We start from the raw sequence: 13,140 nt of genomic DNA on the forward strand, positions 1-13,140 counted from the left end.
TTTCCTGCAGTTGCATAGCACTAGGCTTTTGTGTTGCCCTCACAAAAGTTGAGAGCCAGTTTGGTGCAATGGTTAAGGCATCCATTCTGGTCCTGAGTTCTAATCCTGCCTTAGGCACAAAACCAGCAGTGACTTTGGACCAGTCACTCTCTCTTAGCCCTACAAAAGAGACAATGGCAAGCTATTTCTGTAAAACCTTGCTAAGAAAACTTGTCTAGGCAATTGCCAGGAATCAAAACAAACACAAAGGCCTGCATGCATACACAGAAAAACAGTTGGGATTTACATATGAGGATCATTAATTGGTAAATTTGATTTCCCTACTCTGCATGCAGAGTAGGATTCTTTGCAATTCTGGAATTCAGAAGCAATTCTTCCATGGCCACAATGACCTCCCAGGAGTTGATAGAGAATGCTCATTCTTTAAAATAATCTTGCTTTCTTTTTTCACACACACACACACACACACACTCACTCACTCACTCACTCACTCACTCACTCACTCACTCTCTCTCTCTCAAATGCAGGATGAAGGTTCTTCACTGAAAGTTATAAATCCATGATGCTTCATTTGCATTTCACTTTCATGTTTTTTTTTTCAACTTCCTAGTCTAGGGCCAGAAGAGAATGACCAGCTCAAAGTCACCCAGTCAGGTTCTATGCCTAAGGGAGGACAAGAAAGTGGTCTTCTTTTTCCTACTCCACCACCTTAATCCACTTGACCACACTGGCTCTTTCATATATGCACATGTGCTAAGAATAAGCAACTTATTTCAATGCAATTGTTAAATGGATGAAATTAGAGAGCATTAATAATAAAAACCTACAATGCATTTTTAAATTTAAGTTGCCATAGGAACTGCTTGTCCTGCAGCAACAATAGCAAGGTTATTCTACTGCTCTATGGGTCCCTACTCCAATGTTATCTTAAACCATCTTTCATAATCCCTCATTCAGCATAAGCCAATTACAAGAGCTGCAATTCAACTCATCTGGGAAGCACTTGGTTATGGCTGCTATTGTATTGGTTGCTAAGATTATAGCTGATCTAAACAAGCCTCAGAATATGAGTTAAGATCCATTTATTACAGAACTTTCTCTTTGCCCTTGTTGTATCAAGAAAGACATCTAAGGAAAGCCAAGCTATCCCCTTTCCCCTTCCTCCTCCATCTTCCCAAAATACCAGTTGGCTCTCTTGAAACAGGATGTAGAAAATCTTTTTCATCAACATTGTGCAATACTGCTAGTCTATTTTCACAGGCTCATCTGTTTGAAATATTGGCCCCTTACACATGTCTTGAACTTTGTGACTTCTTCATGATATCTGTCACTACTCTATTGATTTCTCCCTGTTTCTTCTCCTTTAACGCTGTCAGCAGCGTTTTCTATGACAGGAATGGTTTTGCTGTTAGGAATTTCATTACTTTTCCAGCATGGAGAAGGTGTATACAATTTTTATGTGAAAACAAGGCTTTGAAAGAGTTTGAGTGGTTTTTTATAAAAAGAATTTAATACACTGTGTATGATCTATCTCGGGTGTGGATTATCTGTTCCCGAGAAACAGTTTGTAGCTCAAAGAGGTACAACCTAGGTAAGGCTGCAATTTAACAAAGAGATGTTATGTTTAAATTTTATCTCACAGTAAAATCACATAGTATATGGAAAAAGGAATGTAAGGGTTCTACTAAAACTTTCTCAGGTACTACTTTCCTACATAGAAACATCTTAACTCTTATTTCCTGGCTCCTAAGTTCTGTCCTGCTGTGTTTCATCAATTACCAGTAGTTGTTTTATAGCTACTTTCTATGCTGGATAACTATTGGAACTTTTTAGCAAAATGCTCAGAAATTTTAGCCTTGGATTTTCTTTTTTTACATGCTAACATTAGCAAAATAGCAATTTTGACACATAAAAAATACCCATAATGGAAGAGTGGATCATGAAGAAGATAGAATTTGCAGAAATGGCTATATTGGCTTGTTTGAATAGGGAAAGAGCAATAAATACTTTTATAAAGAAACCTAAGAACTCTTCATGGACCTTTTTTTTTTTTTTTTTTTGCTGAAAATTGATTTACTGGTTGAAAGGGCTGTATATAGAAGAAGGAAATCATGTAATTTGTGAGGGCAGAAACAATATTAATTATGTGGATTGTGTTATCTAAAGAAACAATACATTTTATTTCATTCCAATAAGAGATGAGACTATGCAAATATCACAGCACACTCAGATAATTTAGGGTGGATTTTAGGAATTTGATACACCATAACTTTTTCAAATGGTCATTTTAGCATCTGATGCATCTGATGACCAGTAAATGCTCAGCTCCATCCAATGTCCCAACTTTACCTCGAATAGGAAATAGGGACGTAAAAAGAAAAAAAAAATAGTTGCATGAGTAGTTGTTTTTTGTCAGGGCAACTTGGTATACCCAATTATGGGATGAAGCATACGGCTTCTGTTTTCACCTTTCAGCCCCAATCCATGAGTCTTCACAAGCAGTCACTTTTGCAACAAACTATTTGTTGTCCTTGCCAAACTAAATTTTTTTTTGAAGGTTTATAATTTGTGAAGGCTGCTGGATTGAGGCTGAAAGGCGAAAACAGAAACAGTATGCTCCGTCCCATAATTGGACAGACCAAGTTGATTTGACAAAAAACAATCTTTCCCCTGGTATAGCCAAAAAAGGAGGAGAGCCTACGGCTTAGAGGTCAATATATCTACCTAATATGCAAGTAGCCTGGGTTTGAATCCCAGAAGGATATGTGTGGCTGATGAGAGCTAAATAGCTTGAAATAGATCTATACCAATCTCCCTTTATTTATTTCTCAGTAAAACATAAATTCAACCAGGTATAATATAACTAAGATGCCCAGTGGTGGGCTGCTGCCAGTTCTGAGCAGTTTGGGTTAACCAAAAGTTACAATCTGTGGTGGCTCCGCCCACCCATTCCACTGCTATGGCATCCTATTTAGCTGTGTTTTTGAAGCTGCACATATGTGTGTGTGCTTATATTTTTGGTACTTGGTGAACCAGTTGTTAATTTATGTGCTGCCCACCTCTGAAGATACCCCAACTGTGTAAGACTTGCTAAATTTATTATGTCATTTTAGGGGTCTGCATAAGACCCAGTGAAGGTTTCAGATCATCTTTCCTGTTTCTGTTTTCAAACAATTTCATTTGCTTGATAGAAATTACACATGAAACATGTTTACACAATGCTGTCTTTCCTTGTTCTAGGTTCTCCTTACTATTACAGTGCTGCAGCCCGTGGAGCCGCACCCCCTGCAGCTGCTGCTGCTTATGACCGTCACTGACAAAACAAACCAAGAAGCACATTCACCACATCACGTCAGATGACACCACTGGAATCATCTAGAGTGCAACTACTGAAATCAAGCTATAAGGAATGATAAGAGAAATTGTCCAACCAGCCTACACAATGATTAGAATATTATTCTTTCAGCTAGGTGAACAGCTTATTACTTCACTGTTTTTAATTAATGGATTTCTTTAGAGATCTTAATTGAATTTCCCATTAAAAAACACAGGCCAAGCAAAGAATTAGTTTTGCTCACATTTCCTGCAGTTTGTGAAATGCAGTAGCCATGTCTAACATGTGGTTTTCTTGTTTTGGACTGACAAGCTATATCTAGTTCCTTTAGCCATGTTAAGGAATAGGAACATTTCTAATGTTGAACAATTCCCTATGGGGTATCTCTTTAATGTGTGCATTGTAATACAACATGTAGTTCCAGCTTGGACAGCACAAATTGGGTCTTAATTCAGTGAGTGGGCATTAAAGACAAAAGAAAAACAAATGTTCTACTCAAATAGCAAAGCACCAATGTAAATAACTTCTTTGTGTTACTATAGAGTGGTTTAGCATAAGTCAAATACATGAACAAAGGATGATCTTAAAATACATTGGAAAAATGTGTTCTGGTAATGGTGCACTGACTCTAAACCTTCAGTAAGCTTTAAAACAACTCTAAACCAGGTTAACATTAACTGGCCATTTCTGGGGCTGATGTTCTTTCTAGAAAAAAACTATTCTGACAGTCAGGTGAGCATTTGGTAATGAACCTATGAGCAAATGATAGGAAGAATTACCACCTTTTTAACGATTGAATATAATGTTTATTTCTAATCACAACCAACAATATGTTTTTTGACTTTGAGTTCATCTCAATAAAAAAGAAGAAATTCCAAATGACCAAAATCTTATATACAGTGGTACTTTGGTACTCGTCTGCTTCATCAAATTTGGTACTTTGAGTCAAAATTTGAGTCAACATTTTGACTCAAAAATGTTGTCCAAGTATATATGTTGTTTCTTTGGTACCTAATTTGCTGTGATGGAAAAGGGGGACAGCTACAGAGAACAGACAGGAAGTTGGCCATGCCAGGAAGTTCACTGCAAAAGGAAGAGGGGGATGGCCATAGAGGGTAGACAGGAAGTCAGCAGTGCTTGGAAGGTCACTGACATATCAGAAGGGACAGACAGGAAGTTCTTTTAGGCTGAAACAAAGGGTCATGTGGTAAGTCACATGGTTTGTTTGGGACTTGTCATTTTTAGTTTTTCTGTTGTGCTTCCTGGAACCAATTAATGACGAATACCAAAGTACCACTGTACATGGGAAAGAAACGCTTATACACAATTAAGTAAAAGTATTATCTCCCAAGGTAGCATTTGGGGTTATTTTTCCTTTTCAAAAAGGAATAACTCGAGTTTCTCAAATCTTAATAAAGCAGTTTTCATAAAGTTACAAGATGAGAGGTTGACAAAGGTCAGGGTTATATCATGTCATGGGCTATTTATAAGTAAAATTTCAAGACTCTCCTAAAGTTCCTCAACTGGAACTGACATAATATCACTAAGAATAAGTTAAGTGTATTAGTAGTATGGATTTTCATCCTGGTATACAAAGAAAGGATTAGTATTTCTATGCTTTAACATTTTTCCCTATGGTATATACATTTCTCTATGATAGAATGAAGTTTATAAATGTTAAGGGAAAGATTGACTTCAATTATTTATGTTGCCATAAAATTCTCTTCACTCCAAGAACTACTCATTTTATCCATTTTTTAAAAAAAAATAATCTTATGACCAGTGATGATCTAGTTTAGGGGTGTCAAACTCATGGCCTGTAGGTCAGATGCATCACGCGCTGGCCACGCCCAATCCTAGTTTAGTGAAAGGGGAAAAGTTGTGATACATCATGTGATGATGTGACACCTCGAGTTTGACACCCCTGATCTAGTTGAACAAAAGGATATGCTTAGAAGAAGCTCTCTTTTCTTATACAAAATCAGTGGAACAGAAGCTGAATAATGATATCAGAGATTTCACAGACCTACCCAAATTGATATCCTGCATAGGAAAAATACTCTTTAAGTCTTGTTTGGTTTTTATATCAAGAGATAATTCAATGATGAGTGCTTTTTACAGTACTTCTCAGGTATAGGGGAAAAAATCTTGTGCCCTGCTTTAAATATTTTTGGATAAAATTATATGCATGTCAGGGAACCCCAAATCTTTGTTTAAAATCTAAGAATGCTCAGATGAGTGGGACATTTTAAAATTAAGTTCATATGAAATTATCTTTATACTTTGCCTGTCTATCTTACATTCTGTTTTTTTAAAGCCAAAGTGTATTTATATGTCCCCTTCAAATCAGATATTTTCATCACAGGTCATTGGATTATTCACAGAACCCCAGCAGGGATCTTTTTTTCAATATTTAATTCAAAGAAATGATTGAATAATCTTATTTCAGATCATATCAAAGACCATCATTTAAGATTGGCTTTCCCCCATTCCCCCACTCCAAATGGTCTGAGCAACGTATTTTTTGCTTAATATACCCGAAGGGCACCAGGTTGGGAGTCTAAGATTTAAATTATAGGAAATAGAAAATTACAGGAATATAGACTTGCATCAATATAAATTGCAAAGATAGCCAGCATATTAATTTAAGACCCTCCCCCAAGATTCATAGAAGAGTTGCAAAACCAGATAAAAGGGATTTCCAGATGCCAGTTAATCAATAGATAGAGGCATCGACAAAAATCATTCCTTATTAATGAAAAATACCTTCCGTCTGGGCAACAAATTAGTTAATGAGTGTTCATCACATTAAACATATTCTTAGCTGCTTTTTTAATTAAAAAGAAATTGCCATCTCATGTAGAATTTTAACACATGAAAACCTTAGCTATTGTTTTTTTAGCATCAAGTTTTATGCAGACACTAAATAGAGGACTGACTTAACCAACTAATTCAAACTGCATAACCAGCAAGGGATCCTTACAAGGGTACCTGTAGAATACATATGTGATTTGAAGTTGTAAGAAAACAGTTTTATAATCACTGTTTACTGGGGATTTCTCTGGAAGTCTGTAAATAAATGAGACTTGCACAAAGTACATTTCTGGTTAGCTGCAGCCATCAGAAGCATTATACTCCTTTGTGCAAGGGGAATAACTATTGTTTCACCCATAAACTATTGACTTATATTCTAAAAAGATTGCTCTCCTTTTGCTCAGTTTTGATGTATGGGTAGTCCCCGACTTACGATTACAATTGACCCCAAAATTTATATTGCGAAGCAAGACATTTTTTAAGTGAGCTTCTCCCCATTTTGTGACCTTTCCTGCCACAGTTGTTAAATGAATCACTGCAGTTGTTAAGTTAGTAACACAGTTGTTAAGTGAATGGCACTTTTTTCAGTGCCATTGTAACTTTGAATGGTCACTAAATGAACTGTTGTAAGTTGAGGACTACCTGTATGGGTCTGACCTTGAGAGATAGGAAGAAGAATCATAGTCTAAAAAACCTTCATGCAAAAGATAACTCAGCTCACAAAAAAGAAAAAGAGTATTTCTCTTCTTTTCCGGAGAGTAAATGTAAAACAGGTGAGAAATTCTTTCAGACTAGCAAGATTCAGATACTATAGCCTTACAATAAAGGTAGTGTTAGTACTCATGGTTTGTGCTTCTTATCTGAACCATCTGAAAAAGCTGATAACATGCCCATAAAGTCTTGTTGATCCTTTCCCAGCAGATCTAAATCATAAATATGCAGACAGCGGGAAAAGTTGACATTCATTGGAAGATGTAGAGCAAATGATTTAACATATAGTTGGAGCGACCAAGTACAGCATTTTTTACTACAAGCCTTTTCAACAAGTTAAATAAAAAACAGTATTGTCTAACCATCCCACTAATCCCTAATTTCTAACCATGGAGAAAAAGTGAAAGATTCCTGGGTCAGACACAATCCTAATGCTATCCTCTCCTCTTTAATGCGGTACCAATTCAAGTCCCTGCAGAAAATCTCTCTGAAAACCACCCAAGAATAGCTCCTCCACCAATGTTTTAATTTCTGAAACAGAGCTTCAGACAATCCTCTTCTGTGAGTAGGCTCCTATAATATTTGATAATATTAAATCATTGCATCTCCATTACTACTACATGGTGTGTATGTGACTAGAAAATAGAGGAGCTAAGAAACATTAGTGCATTTTGTACTTAAGCAAGCAATTTTCAACAGCTTGCATAAAGAAATGATCATGACATCTAACAAAGCCTGGTGAATCAGGAATAGCCACAAGCAGAGAGCCCTTGAAAATCCAGGCTCTGCTTCACCTGGCATATCGCATGCATGTGATACCGAAAGGTAGAGAACTCATCCTGTAAGCTGCAGTCTTGGTCAACTGACACATCATTGATGTGATTCATAGGGGAAGCTTACTGTGGTTCACATGGTGAGCTCTACCTTTATATTATTTTGAGGGATTTGTTTTGGTATCACCTGTATAGGCTTTTACTCTCTTGGTCATCATATGCACACTCTTGCATAAATATTCAATGTGTGTCTCTAATGTATGCATATATAGTACACAGATATTGACTATTCATGCAAGGTATGAATAGGAGAGAATCTCATGAAGATGGTAAAAAGATAAATAGAAAAAAAAACCTAGGTCTCCTCTGCATTCCATTCTACTTTACAATTTCTGAAAGTTCCTTATGTGGAGGAAGTACCTATTCTTATGCTAATCAGTCAAATAATGACTATTGGAAGTGTTGAAGTGATGTCACCATTCTTCTGTCCCACACATTTTACATTGCTTTTAGGCAAAGTCATTATTTTATGCTGAATCATCTGTTAGTCACATCAAATGATGACAAGAGATCCATCACTATATTTAAGGCCAATTCACAATGTGGGAATCCCCAAAACACACTAGAGCAGCAAGGATATGCATTTAGTGAAATAGATGGTAGAACATCAAGCAATAATGAACCTGACTTATTGGGATTCAGGTTTCCTCTTTTTTTTTTGAAAGAAAGAAAGAAAAACATTAGGGATTTTATGTTATCTATGTATACAGATAAAGTGAGAGAGAAAACATGACATCCATGTGATAATTAGGACATATACTCATTGGCCACACAGTAAATAAGGGTGTAGAATCTCCTCCTACCAAGTTTACTATTTTGTGAACTCAAACAAACTGGGGCTAGTATAAAATAACTCTCCTGCAGGGATAAATTGGAGAAAGGAGTTGTGTCAACTTGTGGGGATGAGAAAGCAAGAAACATAGAGACAGATTTACTGAATTACTTTGGAAATGCAAGTGGGAGGAAAGATAATTCCCTTGATGCCCCCGCTTTTTTAAGAAAGGGAAAGTCCTAGTAATCATCCCCCCTCCCAAAAAAACAGAACAGGAGATGGAGTCTTTTGTTAATATGAGCTTTACTACTGCTTCTGTTCTAGCAGAACTAGAGAGCCCATCAATTATCCATCTACGTAAAATACCACCCTCTGCCTTTCAGCTTTCCTTAGTCATGGAAGGATTGAATAGGAAGTAGGTATCTCCCCCCACCCACAAAAAACCCTTCTCTCCTACTCTTGAAAGAAGCTTCATTTTAGTCTGTAACCACCTCCTTTATCAATGGATCCAGTTCCTTGACATGAGAAGTCACTCCAGATACGTATTTCCCATGAAAGATTGAAGAGTGATATTGTTATTTTTTGCTAATTATAAGTTTAAGTAAATATATTCAAATCCATTCCAAACTGTACCTACATAGCTCTGCTTCCATCAGAGGTTCAGCTGAGCTACACCTGGAAGCATGGCTGTTTCCCATTCGATTCTTGTTCTTGCCTAGGCAGGGCATCACAATTCAGATAACGAGAAAGACAATATATGAATTAGCCTCTTCCAGTGTTAAAAATATTAGGGATTTTTTTTATCCATGTGTTTTTAAGAGAGCCATCTTCATTACTCTGTTGCAGTAAAAAAAAAAAAAGAAACCTGACAAGGGGAAAAGATCATGTGGTATAAATTTCCACAAACCAAACCACAATATTGTGCTAAATTTTTCATGACCCAAGATAGTTGGTTGCTTATCTAGAACAGGGGTGTCAAACTCGATTTCATTGAGGGCCGCATCAGGGTTGTGTTTGACCTCAGGGGAATGGGATGGTTGTGGCTGGGAAAGGTTGGCTGGGATGGGTGTGGCCACCTCAACATCACTCATGTTGGGGATACCTTTGGTGGCCTGAGTGCTCTGCCAGTGAAAACATGCTCCCGAGCTCCGTTTTTGGCTGTGATGGCCTCCTGCAATTCTCTGCCAGCGAAAACAGAGTTTGGGAGGGCTGCGTGTAGGGAGCCTGTTTTCGCTGGCAGAGACATTGTGGGCCACTATTAGCTTTTTCCAGGGTGGCCCTGTGGGCCAGATCTAAGCACCCCCATGGGCTGGATCTGGCCTCCGGGCCTTGAGTTTGATACCCCTGATCTAGAAGTTCTATGCTCCTATATGTGAAAGTACAGTAGCTTAATGTGTATCAATGGAAAATCCAGAAAATGTGCCTAAATGGGGTTTTAACACAACTCCCACAGCCTCTGCCTTAACAATGTGGCAGTGAAAACAATCCTTTAAATATTTTAGCCATACAATGCTCTTCCACTGCTACTGGGTAAAAGATAATGTTGTCCTAAACACAGACTACTACTAAACACAGGACTACAGCTAATAAGAGGAAAACATATTAGTATCGAGTTTTAGTCCCCAAGCACTTACTCTGAGACTTTTTCTCTCCAGCTTTAACTGGGAAGTGCATGGTTTGATGATGACAGTAAGCATTTCTATCTGTTAAATCCTGATCGGTCGCTCTCAAAAGATTTGGAGGTGTGACTCTCTTTTGATAAGCCCTAAAAAGAGTGGATGCTTATCTGAAACATCTCCAGTTCTTTTGAGGTTTAATATTCCCAATGTTTTTCTGGACCTTAAAGCTTCTTCCAGTGGAGCGAGATTAACTCTAAAGGGAAGGATCATGTCTTTGCCATGTTTTGAATAGCTATAACTAACTTAAGGTTAGCCGATTCCAACTCCCTTCTAAACAAGACTAAGATTATATATTTCTAGAATTGTTTACCCGATATAGGTCTCCTTTACAAACAGCTTTCAAACCAATCGAGTTTCAGATGATTTTGTTTTACGAATTCATTGAATTTAAAATTTGGTTTACTCAAAATGTTCTTGGAGTGGAAGCTCATGAATGAATATACACTTTCTGACTGGGCTGCAAGCAAATAGGACTATAATGACAGTAAAAAAAACAACCAACCGTTAGTTGATAATTGCTGAATATCATCAAGATTAATTAAAATGGGGAAGGAGAGTTTTAACAGGATCAAAATCATTTGACTAGAAGCATGAATCACATGACAATGCCAGCTGTAACTCATGGGACTTAATACCAGAAATACCTTTACAATTGCACTTAATGTGGTTATTTTTTCCTCCATGAATACTTTTGTGTATACTGCGTTTCAAGCATAAAGACCAAGGCAATATAATTCCAGGGCATTTTAGGCCTCTTGTATGGTATGTGCAAAAGTGTGTGTTTGCATTTCTTTCGAAATGAGTAAAAACAGAATTGCTGAATGAGCCAATGTTTTCCCAGTTACTTTGTCAAGTTTGCAACTATGCTGCCAATACTCACACTAGTTACTAAAGTCAAGTCAGTCCCTTGAATGTGGGTTTTGCACGCTCACAGTTTGTACTGCATGAGAGGTTGTATTATTTCTCAATACATTTATGCCAAGTCTATGGAAAATGTGCTTTCTGAGCTGGGCTGCACACAACCACTAGGTGGCGGAGGGTTTTTTTTGGATTTCTGCTGCCGTCTAGTGGTAGTCTGAATTGTTACTATCCAGAACCAGTAAACATAGGGACTTCATCTGTAACTAAAACAATCTACCTATCATAGAGGTTTAGCTGTGATGTCCAGGATCCAAAGAATTACCATACTGTAGATACATCTGAGATCTCAGATATGTCCTGAACAGATTATTTTTCTTTGAACATCCTATACTCAGTCACAATTTCCTTTTTAAGGTACTTTCATTTCCTTCCTCCATTTTAAAAATAGTTTACTATTGATGCATTGGGAATTGTCCTTAAAAATCAAGTCCTAAAGTGAAAAGGTGGAATTTGCCGCCTTATGCTTTGGACCTGTCCAGTGTAATCCATTGTAAACATTTCTTCTGGAATTATTCCTACCAAAATACAATGCACAATTAAACCTCAGATACTTCTTTCGTTTTGCTCAGTGTCATAATGAAATCAACCTGAATTGTCACTTTCTAGTGGCCTTTGAAATACAGACTCATTGCCATACAAATAGAATTAACAAGGACAGACTTCTCGGTATTAAAAAATATTTAGCATCAAAGAAATAAATTTTGATTGTATTCACCAAAGTCTCTGATGGCCATTTAGAAGCTTACTTTTAAAGACCAACGAAATACACAAAATAAAGGAAAATAAAGAAAATAACCATAAAAATACAATTTAATTGCCTTTGAAGTAGGAGACGAATCTCCACAAGATAAAATTGCTTCTTAAAATGTGTATGTTTTTGTATCCTTTTTTCTAGTAGGAAAAGAACTGACTTGAAAACTTGGTGTTTTTTTCTTAGTGCCGTGCGTTGCTTTTGTGTGTAATAATATTTGAATGTAATGACAGCAGTGCCAATTTGCCAAAGATGTCAAACTTTTTTGTTTGTTTAAATTTGTTTTGGGGATTTATTTGGGGGATTTATTTTTTAAGAGTTGGGTGGGTATTTTAAAATGTGGGTTAAAGGGAGGGGCATTTGGGAAAGGAATTCATTTGTTTTGCTTTGATTCTGAATTTTCTTGTCAATACTGGACTTTGTGATTTTTATTCTAAGTTAAATGGTTGACTGCAAACATTTTATTTTAGATTAGTTTAAGAAACATGCAATAAGATTGGCGTAGTTTCGATATCAGTGTGTCTTCATGAGAGTGACTGTTACTTGTGGACATTTTGATTTTATGTAACCTTTATGTGAGATAATTATTTGTAAATATTTACCATAATTTTATTGGTTCCAAAAATAAAAGTAATTTTTTAAGTTCAGAGGTTCTATCATTCTTTTAATTTGAGAGTATCGAGTATATATGATTGGAACCAGAGATGGGCTCCTACTGGTTCGGCCAGTTCGGCTGAACCAGTAGTGGTGTGCTGGCCTGGGTCACAGAACCCGCAGTGACCCAGGCTGGCCAGGCACCCAAATTGGTTCCTGGTTGCTGCCATCACTGCCACCATTTTTTTTTAGTTCTGCGCATACGCAGAATAATTTCCATTGACCTGTTCATGCGTGTGTAGCGTGCATCCAGCACACAGCATGCAGCCAGCATGCGTGAAGCACACACATGAGTGAACTGGCAGTTGAAACGCCTGTTGAAACCCACCCCTGACTGGCACAGTAGAATCAAATGCCTTCAAATGCCAACTCTGTTGAATTTAAAGCCACTTTGGGAAACAAAACCATCAAAATAAGACAAACAATTGTGTTCCTGAACTCTTGATGGTTTATTCAGATCATTACAAGATGGTGATATACTGACAGGAAAAAGCTCAAATATTTCATGTTCCTTACAGAATAACCTTGAAATAGCTCCAGTGTTCATCTCAACCATGAGATGAACAAAAAATCAAAACAAGTCCCTTGCTTGTAGGAGTCCATAATGATGCTGAGATGTGTACCATGACTTTATGACACAAACCTTATTTGCTTAGCTTTTTTGTATTTGG

At 37.1% G+C, this 13,140-nt stretch overlaps 1 protein-coding gene across 2 annotated transcripts in view; it reads left to right on the top strand.

Annotated features, from left to right (window-relative positions):
- Positions 1–3,407, top strand: part of PAX5 (paired box 5) — a 244,207-nt gene extending 240,800 nt beyond the window's left edge. For both annotated transcript variants that reach the window (XM_032213884.1, XM_032213882.1), the window contains one exon: positions 3,241–3,407. In XM_032213884.1, coding sequence (XP_032069775.1) covers positions 3,241–3,317 — 77 coding nt within the window. In that variant the 3' untranslated portion in view covers positions 3,318–3,407. The remainder of the gene's footprint in view (positions 1–3,240) is intronic.
- Positions 3,408–13,140: the final 9,733 nt, after the last annotated feature.

The sequence above is a fragment of the Thamnophis elegans genome, chromosome 3 (assembly GCF_009769535.1).
Source record: "Thamnophis elegans isolate rThaEle1 chromosome 3, rThaEle1.pri, whole genome shotgun sequence".
Classification (NCBI taxonomy): Eukaryota; Metazoa; Chordata; class Lepidosauria; order Squamata; family Colubridae; genus Thamnophis; species Thamnophis elegans.